The sequence below is a fragment of the Acipenser ruthenus genome, chromosome 21, assembly GCF_902713425.1.
Source record: "Acipenser ruthenus chromosome 21, fAciRut3.2 maternal haplotype, whole genome shotgun sequence".
In the NCBI taxonomy this organism is placed as follows: domain Eukaryota; kingdom Metazoa; phylum Chordata; class Actinopteri; order Acipenseriformes; family Acipenseridae; genus Acipenser; species Acipenser ruthenus.
The window spans coordinates 10,735,987-10,747,527 of record NC_081209.1 but is presented as its reverse complement, the minus strand read 5'-3'; the positions used below and the strand labels follow the sequence as shown (position 1 = coordinate 10,747,527).

At 42.9% G+C, this 11,541-nt stretch overlaps 1 protein-coding gene and 1 pseudogene across 2 annotated transcripts; one reads left to right on the top strand and one right to left on the bottom strand.

Moving 5' to 3' along the window:
* Positions 1-255: 255 nt before the first annotated feature.
* LOC131699073 (zona pellucida sperm-binding protein 3-like) lies at positions 256-5,023 on the bottom strand. 2 transcript variants are annotated; one of them, XM_058994806.1, is made up of 10 exons: positions 4,916-5,023; positions 4,475-4,659; positions 3,968-4,101; positions 3,481-3,572; positions 3,077-3,257; positions 2,506-2,614; positions 2,221-2,312; positions 1,316-1,401; positions 886-999; positions 256-492 (listed from the first exon to the last, which is right to left on the bottom strand). In XM_058994806.1, exons 1-10 carry the CDS (start codon positions 4,983-4,985, stop codon positions 332-334), a joined length of 1,224 nt encoding a protein of 407 aa, XP_058850789.1. In that variant the 5' UTR covers positions 4,986-5,023; the 3' UTR covers positions 256-331. The 2 variants fall into 2 exon arrangements, with proteins under 2 accessions (XP_058850789.1, XP_058850790.1); XM_058994807.1 differs by having other exon boundaries at positions 3,968-4,074.
* A 2,923-nt stretch (positions 5,024-7,946) lies between these two features.
* On the top strand, positions 7,947-11,333 carry LOC117428289 (uncharacterized; annotated as a pseudogene).
* Positions 11,334-11,541: the final 208 nt, after the last annotated feature.

Here is an 11,541-nt window from a genome sequence, read left to right as displayed (position 1 = left end):
AAAAAGCCACCACAATAAAAAGCAGTAGCTTAAAACTGTTCAATGAACAGTCAAACTAAGCTTTCACCATCAAAACATCCTCAATTTGGGACACAAATGCCACTACTTGTATTTGTAAGGGTTGCTACATACACCAATCAGATTACTTAAATGGGTGAGCATTTATTCTCAGCAGTAATAGCATGGATTCCCTTAAAATGTCTACACATCCAGTTCTAAGTTACTCAATGGTACAAAATTAGACAGACCAGAGGCTCTATGAAGACATTTTATTTTGCAACATACAAATCAATTTCTGTGCTGGCAAGCTAGAAACCATGCCAACTGCATTTCAGTGGGCACAGGAATGAAGGCGCTCACTGCTGGACTTGGAGCAGAGTCTGGGATGATGCCACATGCACATGTAGTAGCCCAGAGACAGGGCTCCCAAGACAGCCATCAGGAGCAGGGGAGCAGCCAGGACAGGCAGCCAGGCCAGAACCTGCTGGGGCTCTGGGGGAGAAGAGAGCAGGAGAAAAGGGGTTAGGAACAGGAAGTGCTCCCAGTACAGCCATTGTCTCCAGTACCCAGGGGCAGAATCAAACAGGAGTGTGTTACTTTCAGGCCTGCAGAAGGACACCTCGGGACATGGTTAGTAGGGGTGGGCAAAGGCCCTATGTTCCAATACTAGAATACACTAAAGTTTAGCAATAGCTTTATGCAGCAAAATTGTAGTTATGCTGTGGACTTTAAGGTTTGGGTAGAAACAGACCACCACCACCACATGCCAAATTCTTTAGCGCTGCTGCAGGGAAACCTGTACTGTAAACATAAAGTCACAGCCATACAAGCCATTGACAAGGAAGCCAAGTGGACACTGGATTGGAGACCGCAGGCTGAACTCACCCTCCAGTGACAGAGCAGGGCTCCTCTGGTAGAATTCCTGGTTTCCAGCAGACAGTTCCTCAGGAAGGATCCTCAGGGGTCCCAGCACTGCAGTGTGTCTCGGCCCCTCTTCAGCTGCTCGGGAGAAAAGGGAGCCTGGCTACAAACAGGCCCTGCTGCTTTACAGCAATGCATTATGCAGTACCAGTCACTACAGCAGGGGGCAGGCTGTAGGGTTGCTGGTTAAAACAATTTGCCTATAGGTCATTGAGCAGAGTAGCACCAAGACAAAGCACACGCTCTGGTTGGGAGGGAGGAGCACTGCACCCCTATGCGAGCATCCTTTGCTAGATGCCATAATTTTAAAGTCACTCACCCTTGTAAATAAAACCAAGTAACATCCCAGAGCTACCTGTGCAGTTACATTACAGAGATATAGCAGAATTCGTACCCGTGTCCCTCCTCTTCCTGAAATTGCATTTGGCGGTACAGCAGCTGCACGCAGAGCTCCGACCAGGGTTATCCAGGAGCTCCCAGCTGGAACACGAGCAGAACACTGAACCCAAAGACATTTCAATACACTACTTGATAGCAGTACAATTTGGCCATATTTTTACACCCACTACATGAAGGTAAAAATGCAGGAGTGAACTGTACGCACAGAAATTCCCACAACAACCAGGTTTGTTTAGGATGCACAAGTAGTTCCCTAGGGCAGGGTTTCCTCCCACAATCCTGGTCCTGGGGGACCCCTGTGTCTGCAGTGTCTCAATTTAAGTCAAACCCTTAATTGAAACAATGTGCTTAGACCCTTATTGTTCTCATCTGCTAAAAAGTTAATTAAATTACTTTTAAAATTGTATAGTTAACTTGAAATCTCCAACTGCTTAAACAAAATTACAAAGGCCTAATTAAGCCAATGAATTGTTCAATTAAGTAATTCAGAACTCCATTGAAATGAAAACCAGACACATGGGGAATCTCAGGACCAGAACTGGGGAAACCCTGCCCTAGGGACATGCACACCATTACCCAACAGTGAGAACACATGTCAATTCTCCACACAACAGAATAGAGTGGTTCAGGCTCTGGACCAGAGGGTCGTGGGTTCAATCCCCAGTGGAGGACACTGCTGCTGTACCCTTGAGCAAGGTACTTTACCTAGATTGCTCCAGTAAAAACCCCCAACTGTATAAATGGGTAATTGTATATAAAAATTATGTGATATCTTGTAACAGTTGTAAGTCGCCCTGGATAACGGCATCTAAGAAATTAATAGTCCTGGGTGACTAGTGTTGGTTAACTGGACCTCACAGCCTTGCACAGACAGCAGCCTCAGCAGGGTCCAGTCCTTACCTCCTGGTTCTCTGGTTGAATGAACAGGCTTTCTTGGTGGGGTCATTGAGCTGGGCAGGGTCCCAAGCCAGCAAGCGGCAATGGATATACACCTAGGATAACGGATTTAAAATAAAACTCCCAGACATTAAAATTGCTCGAACTGCCACCATCTTATTACCAGCTCTGAATTGTCCTTGCAAAAGTATTACACACCACAAGCACAGCTTCAGATACGTGTTGTCTTGTTAACTAGCTGCCCTGTGCCCTCCAATACAATCCACCATTAACCCATCAGATACTCACATCTGTATTCAGTTGTGTAAACCTGAAGGCCTGGACAACCAGACGGATCTCAGAGGTCTGGACTCTGGGCAGAAACCTGGAATTACCAGCCTGGCCGTCTACAAAGCATCTGCAAGGAGAAACACAAGCACTGAGCAGGGGGAGGCACTCACCAGGACTGGGGACAATCAGACAACCACTGGAAGTAGTGAGCAAGACTTCCAATGAGACTTCCTGTACAAATTACCATTCCAACCCTAGTCGTGTGCACAAGACTACACTTGTGGAAAGTTTGAACTTAAACTGGGGCTGGTTTCACAGACCCTCGTTAACACCAATCATGTTATTCATCTTCCCTAAAGATAGATTAGGGTCTGTGAACCAGTTAGAAACTAGATAAAGAACCAGTCCATTTGAAACTACAATCTGCGCATTCCCAGCATGGACAGTAGTTCAGCTGAGCTTTTGCCATGTTCACAAAGCTGACCATTCAACGCCTTCCTAATTTAAAACAGGACTACTGTGCTCCCAAGTGTTAAACATTCAGATTTAAAATTGTGCCTTTACTATACAGCTTGCAGTGAATATCTACCCGTGGTTGGTGATCAGTGTGTAGGTCTGGCTTGAAGGGCTCAGCTCTGGAGTGCTGGCAGCAACACACTCTTCCACGTAGACCATCAGTGGCATGTGGAATTGCTGCTTCACTGCAGCCGCGATGTTGATGGGGGACCCCAGGAAGAACAGACTGGAGGTGCGTGGGGCTGAGAAGTCATCTGAGACATCAAGGAAAGGAGCATGAGAACAGCAACCCACCCAACTCATCTCACTAGCCAGGACAGAATAGCATTGACCAGCACCAGAGAAATTAAAACATTTTCTACTTGACTTGAAGTGACCTAATGAACACCAAAGGCTGCTCCCCTGCCAGGTTAGTGTTGCACTGGACACCTTCCTAAAGCAATAGACCAAGTGTACATTGCAGGATAGCAAACTCACCATTCATAATCCCCATGGTAAACTCCAGCTTCCCAAACCCATAGGCATCCCCAAGTGCAGGGTTATACACTGGAGGAGTCCAGCCAGCAGGTCTGGAGAAGACACCGGTAGAAAGCTTTAGTTAGAACAGCAACACACCAAAACAATTTGCATTCAGCAGAACACTGAATTGTAAACAATTTATTGGCAATATTTAATGCAAACTTACTCTTGGTGCCTTCACAGCAAGGAAGCTGGTCTAGAATTCCTAATGCAGTAAATCACTTTATTTTGCACAGATTACTTCCAGTGCCATAAGATGGGTTAAAATAACTGCTCCCCATTAAAAAGGCACAAAAAAAAAAAAAAGATTTTGTAAAGAGTTCTCAAAAGGAAAGCCACAAATTAGATACCATTAAGTCAAGCAGACATGTATGACTCAATACCCCAAAGGTTTAACACATCTTCACAGGAGTTACAGCATGTTTAAGCCAAGTCCAGCACTCACTTGGTATAGGTGCACACAATAGCCTGATTGAATGGAGTCTGGTAGAAGCCTCTCTGGGTGGGCTTGTAGGTCAGCACATTCATATAACTGGTAACATTGGCAGTAACCTGGGCAAGACATGGATTTAAAAAAAACTGAACAGAGATTAAACACTTGACCTGCAGTTCAAAAGGCAAGACACACCTCCACAAGATTGGTGTTACAACACACACCACCTGTCAAACAGCCCAAAGCCAAGACAATGCATTTAGTTTGTTTAAAGGAAAAAAAGTGCAAATACTCAAGTCATTACCCTTACAAAAGCTGCCAATACAAAATTTGTATCATTTAGTCCTGCACATCCTAGCATCAATTAAATATACACTTAAAGCCATTACAGCCAAAACCAATATTGCATAATCACTGCAGAAAAATTCATTAAATTACAATGCATATACAAGCATGTTCTGTGCAATACAGTGTAATTTGAGCCCAAACACTTCATACAAGCCGTTAGAAGCCACTTACCATGCGCATAAAGCGGCAGTCCAGCAGCCCGTACTGGAACACCACCATGTTATTACCGGCGCTGCTGCTGGATGGAGGACAGGGTCCCAGCAGGAGGCCACTCGGGTCCAGAGGCAACGCCGGTCGAGAGTAATCCAACAACACCCTCACAGCCACCGAGTCCACGCCGCAGGCTGTACTCACAGCTACAGGGGAAACAGGTTTAAAAATAAAGTAAAACACACAAATATTTAGGTTTCATGTAACACAAGGACAACGTTTGTAACTATGAATGATCTTTGCATAGCCAAGTACGCACTTTTAAGTGTTGCACAAGGAGATACCATGTCTGGATATCAATAAAACGAGTCTGTTAACACACCAACATTATGTACCGGTACAGTCAGTACTAACGAAACTGAAGGCACACAACACACTAACCCCGCCAGTCGCCCACATTACCTTCCTGTGGTGCAGCAAACGGTACACAGCAAAGCGCAAACACGACACATTTCCACAACGCCGCCATCATCTTTCAAACCAACAGTTACCTACCAAACAATACCGTCCAGGTGCTTTTCTAGTGACATTAATTCGAGTGATTTGGCAATTTACACTGAGTGGACCACTGACACAGGTGTGACGAGTCGTGCCATTGCGCGGGTGCCTGCGTATATCACGCACATTCCAAGAGAAAAAAATACTAAACAGTTAACATCAATTAAAAAATTCGACAGACCTTATTGCCTTGTTAACACTCCAGGTTTCGTTGCACCGTCTATACGTGCGTTCATACAAAACATAATGAACGACAATTAAAGAATTCTTGCTCTTATTGTATTACTCTTGCTCTTATTGTATTACTTGTATTGTAACGCTTGAAATGTTTTTGCTTACGATTGTAAGTCGCCCTGGATAATACTAAATATGTATATGATATTCTAAAATAGAATTTTTGCCATAACTGAACTATATTCATATTCAGAATTGTATTCAGAATTTCATACATGCCAACAGTCCCTATACGGTCGGGACAGTCCCGATTTCCTAGAAAATGTCCCGCGTCCCGATGCATAGGAAGAAAGTCCCGATATTTACACACAGAAAAAAATTCATGTATTCTGCACAGTTGAGGTAGAGAAAACCACACGCTGTGCTCTTCGTGTGGCTGACACATCTGCTGATCACTAACTTACCGGTATACAAAGGTAAGAACGCTTCATTTTTGCCTGTGTTTACTGCCATGCTGGTCACGTGCATCATGCGTAAGACCCACCGCCACACCGGGGACAAGGGTCCCGCTGAACAGTTTCCAAATGTTGGCAAGTATGGAATTTAATACGTTGCCGGTTTCAGTAGCCTATTTGGACAACTGTTAACACAAATATTTTGAAATAAATAAATAAAAATTATGGCAGTGACGTTCATTGCACAATTTCATACATGCTTTGTATATTTCTACATTTCTGACTGATAGGTAAATAATGTATTATACTGCCACTAAAATGAACTATTTTATGATTCTAAAGCCCATACTTATGGTATAACTGACCTTAAAAGAAGCCTGTCTGAGCAAAAGTAAAAAATAAAAATAATAAAATATTTCAATAAAAATAATAAACTATTCTCCAATAAAAAGGCATGGTACATGGGTTCTGTAGAAACCCTTACAAAAACCAGTGTAGTGGCAGTTCTTCCCATAATTCTAACTAGATAAACTAAAGTAGTTTTGTAGGATCACTAAAGCTTGGGTTTATGAAACTAGTTTCTTGACAACCAGTTTAAGCTAGTTAACTTTTTATTGGATAATATTTATTTAGTTTCTGGTTGCCACAATGTAAAGGTGTCCCAACTAAATGTTTACTTTCTGTCTAAGTCTGAACCTAAAACTTGGTATGAATCACCAAGATTGACATCTGTACTTGACAACTAAAGATGAGATTAGGAAATTACATTTAGCATAACTAAGTCTAATATTAAATTATAGCTTCTTTTGGGTTCAATTATTTTCATGTCTACAAAAAAGCACTACTTTATTTGTAGACCGCACTATTTTAACAATAATTTGTTCCAACAGCCTTCAACTGGAAAAATAATTTGAGTGTGAAGTTACCCATCTTAAAGCATTCCAATTACATTTTGCTGTCCAGCACTGTAGAGGAATCAAACTGGCCACCAAAATCAGTGCTGATGCGTTGGGCAACCATGGCAGCAAACAGTTTCCTGTTGGAGGGCCTGTTTCACTGTCTGCTGAAATAAAGGATCGCAGATGTGAGACATGGAACTGTATTGCATGGGACTGCAGGACAAACATGGATAAATAGTTCATACAATCCCTCGTTATTATGCAGTAAAAGCTGTATAACAACCTCGACAAGTGCAGAATGATCAAAACTAATGTGTCCACTATAAGGAGAAAAATCTACTTTTTTTTTTTAAATGACAAGAATTACAAATGAAGTCAAAATCCCTCAATGTAGAAAAGCATTGTTTCATTTAAACATGTTTTCATTTGATTATTTTTACATTTGCTTAGACGGGCTACTTTTAAGGTTGGTTAGTCCATAAGTATGGACTTTAGAATAATAAAATGGTGTGTTTTAGTGGCAGTATAATACATTATTTCCCTATCAAAATACATACCTTCAGAAATATTGAAATATACAAAGAATGTCTGAGAATGGGCAATGAATGTCATTGCCATGTTATTTATTTATTTCAGAATATTTGTGTTAACAGTTGTATAAATACTAAAACCCACAATGTACTAAATATTGAATGCCATTCTGAATGTGAATATAGCTGAATTATGAATTGTACATATTTTAGAATATCATATACTATATTTAGTATTAAAAATCAGTAAATGTGATTCCACCACCTTTCTTTAATAGTCGTTCATTATGTTTTGTATCAGCCGCCACACAAAGCTGAGCGCAGTGTGGTATACTGTACTAATGATGCTCCAGTCAGTCTGACCAAGCGCAGTGTGGTATAGTGTACTAATGATGCTCCAGTCAGTCTGACCGGATTGCGCCTGAGCAATCTGAAAAACGGGAAGCCTCTAATAAGGTCATTTGTTAAAGTTAGTAAATAGTTGCGCTGTAAAACTAACTTAAATTTGAACTCACGCATAGCCGGTGCAACGAAACCTGGAGTGTTAACACGGCAATATGTGTTGTGCTTGCGCGTTGCTGTGTACCGTTTGCTGCACCGCAGGAAAGTAATGTAGGCTACTCGTGGGGTTAGTGTGTTTTTTGTCTTATGTTTTGGTAGTACTGACTGTACCGGTACATAATGTGGGTGTGTTAACGCACTCGTTTTACTGATATCCAGATATGATGTTCTCTTGTGCAACACTTAGTAGTGCGTACTTGGCTATTTTAAAGATCAGTCATAGTTATAAGGTAAAACTTTGCATTACATGAAACTTAAAATAAAATGGTTGCATATTCCGCTTTATTCCAAACCCGTTTCCACTGTAGCTGTGAGTATGAGTGGCCTCCTGCTGGGACCCTGTCCTCCATCCAGCAGCAGCGCCGGTAATAACATGGTGCTGTTCCAGTACGGGCTGCTGGACTGCCGCTTCATGCGCATGGTAAGTGGCTTCTAAGGGCTTGTATGCTAGGTTCACGTAAGAAGCATTCGAAATGAAATTGCACTGCACCTTATTAAACTGTACACGCTTGTATAAATACACATTGTATTCGGAAGCTTTTTTTTCTTGCAGGGTTTATACAATATTGGTTAGTTGTAACAACGCTTTTTAAAACGTATGTTTAACAATGTCTTTAAAGCTAGGATGCGCTACATGACTTGGTACAAACGTTGTATTGGTATCAGTATATTAGTAATGACTTGAGTATTTACGGGGTTTTTTTTTTAACTAAATGCATCGTTTTTGGGCTGTTCACATAGTATACTATAACCAGTTTTCTAAAGATTAATGGTTTGTCTTTCCTTTTGAACTGCAGATCAAGTGTTTTTAAATCTGTCTTCAACAGTGATTTTTTTTTTTATCCATGTCTTGCCCAGGTTACTGCCAATGTTACCAGTTACATGAATGTGCTGACCTACAAGCCCACCCAGAGAGGCTTCTACCAGACTCCATTCAATCAGGCTATTGTGTGCACCTATACCAAGTGAGTGCTGGACTTGGCTTAAACATGCTGTAACTCCTGTGAAGATGTGTTAAGCCTATGGGCTGTTCATGCATTCAGTTGAGTATTGCATAATGTCTGACACTTGACTTAACAGTATCTAATTTGTGGATTATTTTTTAGAACTAAATTTCACAAAATCTATTTACTGTATTTTATATACTTCGAGTTATTGCCTTTAATGGGGAGCAGTTAAAGACCCATTTTATGGCGCTGAAAGTTATTTCTGTGAAATCAAATGATTTACTGCATTAGGAATTCTGGACCAGCTTCCTTACTGTGAAGGCAGCAAGAGTAAGTTTGCATTAAATATTGCCAATAAACTGTTTACAATTCAGTGTCTTCTGTTGAATGCAAATTGTTTTGGTGTGTTGCTGTTCTAACTAAAGCTTTCTACCTGTCTTCTCCAGACCTGCTGGCTGGACTCCTCCAGTGTATAACCCTGCACTTGGGGATGCCTCTGGGTTTGGGAAGCTGGAGTTTACCATGGGGATTATGAATGGTGAGTTTGCTGTCCTGCAATGAACACTTGGTCTATTGGCTTAGAAAGGTGTCCAGTGCAACCCTAACCTGGCAGGGGGAGCAGCCTGTGGTGCTCATTGGGTCACTTCCTCTAGTCAAGTAGAACAATATTTTGATCTATTTCTCTGGTGCTGGTCAATGCTGCGCTGCTCTGCGCTGGCTAGTGAGATGAGTTGGGTGGGTTTCTGTTCTCATGCTCCTCTCCTTTGTGACTTCTCAGCCCCACACACTTCCAGTCTGTTCTTCCTGGGGTCCCCCATCAACATCGCGGCTGCAGTGAAGCAGCAATTCCACATGTCGCTGATGGTCTACATGGAAGAGTGTGTTGCTGCCAGCACTCCAGAGCTGAGCCCTTCAAGCCAGACCTACCCGCTCATCACCAACCACGGGTAGATATTCACTGCAAGCTGTGTAGTAAAGGCAACATTTAAATCTGAATGTTTAGCACTTGGGAGCACAGTCCTGCTTGGATTTAGGAATGGGTGTTGAATGGTCAGCTTTGTGAACATGGCAAAAGCTCAGCTGAACTAAACTGGGAAGGCATAGATTGTAGCTGGGCTTTAATTTAGGTAAGCTGTCCATGATTTGTGGAAACCAGCCCCAAGTTAAGTTCAAACTTTCCACTAGTGCACACAAAGGGTTGGAATGTAATTTTGTACAGGAAGTCTCCCTGGAACACAGGAAGTAGACGGACCGGCTGGCAACTCCAGGTTTCTGCCCAGAGTCCAGACCTCTGTGATCCATCTGGTTGTCCAGGCCTTCAGGTTTACACAACTGAATACAGATGTGAGTATTTGATGGGTTAATCTGTGTTGTATTGGAAGTCTCAGGGCAGCTAGTTACCAAGATTCTCTACTTGTTTAATGAATTCTTTCAGTATCTGATGTGGTGCTTGTAATGTGCATAACCTTTTTGTAAACAATTTGGTTTCTAGAGCAAATGTTGTTGGTTTTATTAGTGTTCCTTTTTATCAAATTATTTCCTAGGTCTATATCCATTGCCACTTGCTGGCCTGGGACCCTGCCCAGCTCAATGACCCCATTATACTGCTCTGTGTAGAAGTCTGTTGCAGTGTCTTTAGGTTCAGTGTCCTGCTCTTGTGTTCCAGCTGGGAGCTCCTGGATAACCCTGGTCGGAGCTCTGTGTGCAGCTGCTGTACCTCAAACTGCAATCTGAGGAAGAGGAGGGACACGGGTACGAATTCTACTCTTTCTATATAGCTTACACAGGTGGTGTGTAGTTTTTTGTATGGTTTTAAATTTAACTTCTATGGTGAGTGACTTAAATTGGATGGCAACCAACAAAGGATGCTCAAATAGGTCTGCCAGAGCCTGTATTGCAAAAGAACCATTCCCCCTCCCAACCAGAGGCTGCTTGCTGTCTTGTTGGTACTCTGCTCAATGGCCTGTTGCCATCAGTTTTGCTTCTCTTGGGTAGTTTTTCATCCAGCACCCTCTTGGCCTGCCCCTGGTGTAGTGACTGGTACTGCCTGCTGTAAAGCAACAGGTCCCGTTTTATAACCAGGCTCCCTTTCTCCTGAGCAGCTGAAGAGGGGCTGAGACACACTGCAGTGTTGGGACCCCTGAGGATCCTTCCTGAAGAGCTGTCTGCTGGAAGCCAGGAATTCTACCAGAGAAGCCCTGCTCTGTCACTGGAGGGTGAGTTCAAACTGAAGTCTCCAATCCAGTGTGCATTTGGCTTGCATGGCATTAACTTTCATTTTTACACTACAGGTTCCCTTGCAGTCATGTTGCCTTAACCTGCATTGTACAATATCTGCCAAAACCCATTCCAGTCCACGGCATATAACCATAACTTCACCCTAGGAGACTGACTAAACTTAATGTTTTCTAATAGTGGAACTAGGCACTCTTGCCCTCCCATGCCCCATGTGTGCTTCCCTGCAGGTCCTAAAGTAACAGACCCTCATGAAACTGCTCCTGGGCACTGTAGAGTGTAGCTAACCCCTTCCTCCCCCAGAGCCCCAGCAGGCTCTGGCCTGGCAGCCTGTTCTGGCTGCTCCCCTGCTCCTGATGGCTGTCCTGGGAGCCCTGTCTCTGGGCTACTACATGTGCGTGTGGTGTCATCCCAGACTCTGCTCCAAGTCCAGCAGTGACCTCCTCGTTCCTGTCCCCGTTGATGAAATGCACACAGCAGTTTGCACGGTTTCCAGCAGCTCGCCAGCAAGGCAATTCTGATTTCTTGTATGTTGCAAAATAAAATGGCTACATAAAGACCCTCTCCTGTCCTGTGATTTCTGCCACCGAGTAACGTTTTTGTTTTCATGCATCCAACATCTTTCTGCCGGATAATTGCTCCCCTTGCGTAACAGGATTGGTACAGGGCTTCTGTCATTTTAGTTTAGTAAATTTACATTTAGCATTAAGTGAAAGTTACTTCTACAAA

Coding starts and splice junctions, on each gene's coding strand:
- LOC131699073 (XM_058994806.1), bottom strand. CDS start 4,985: ATGATGGCGGCGTTGTGGAAATGTGTCGTGTTTGCGCTTTGCTGTGTA. Junction 1,000..1,315: donor CAGGAAGAGGAGGGACACGG/GTACGAATTCTG, acceptor TCTCCCGAGCAG/CTGAAGAGGGGCCGAGACAC. Junction 493..885: donor CCCTGCTCTGTCACTGGAGG/GTGAGTTCAGCC, acceptor CTTCTCCCCCAG/AGCCCCAGCAGGTTCTGGCC.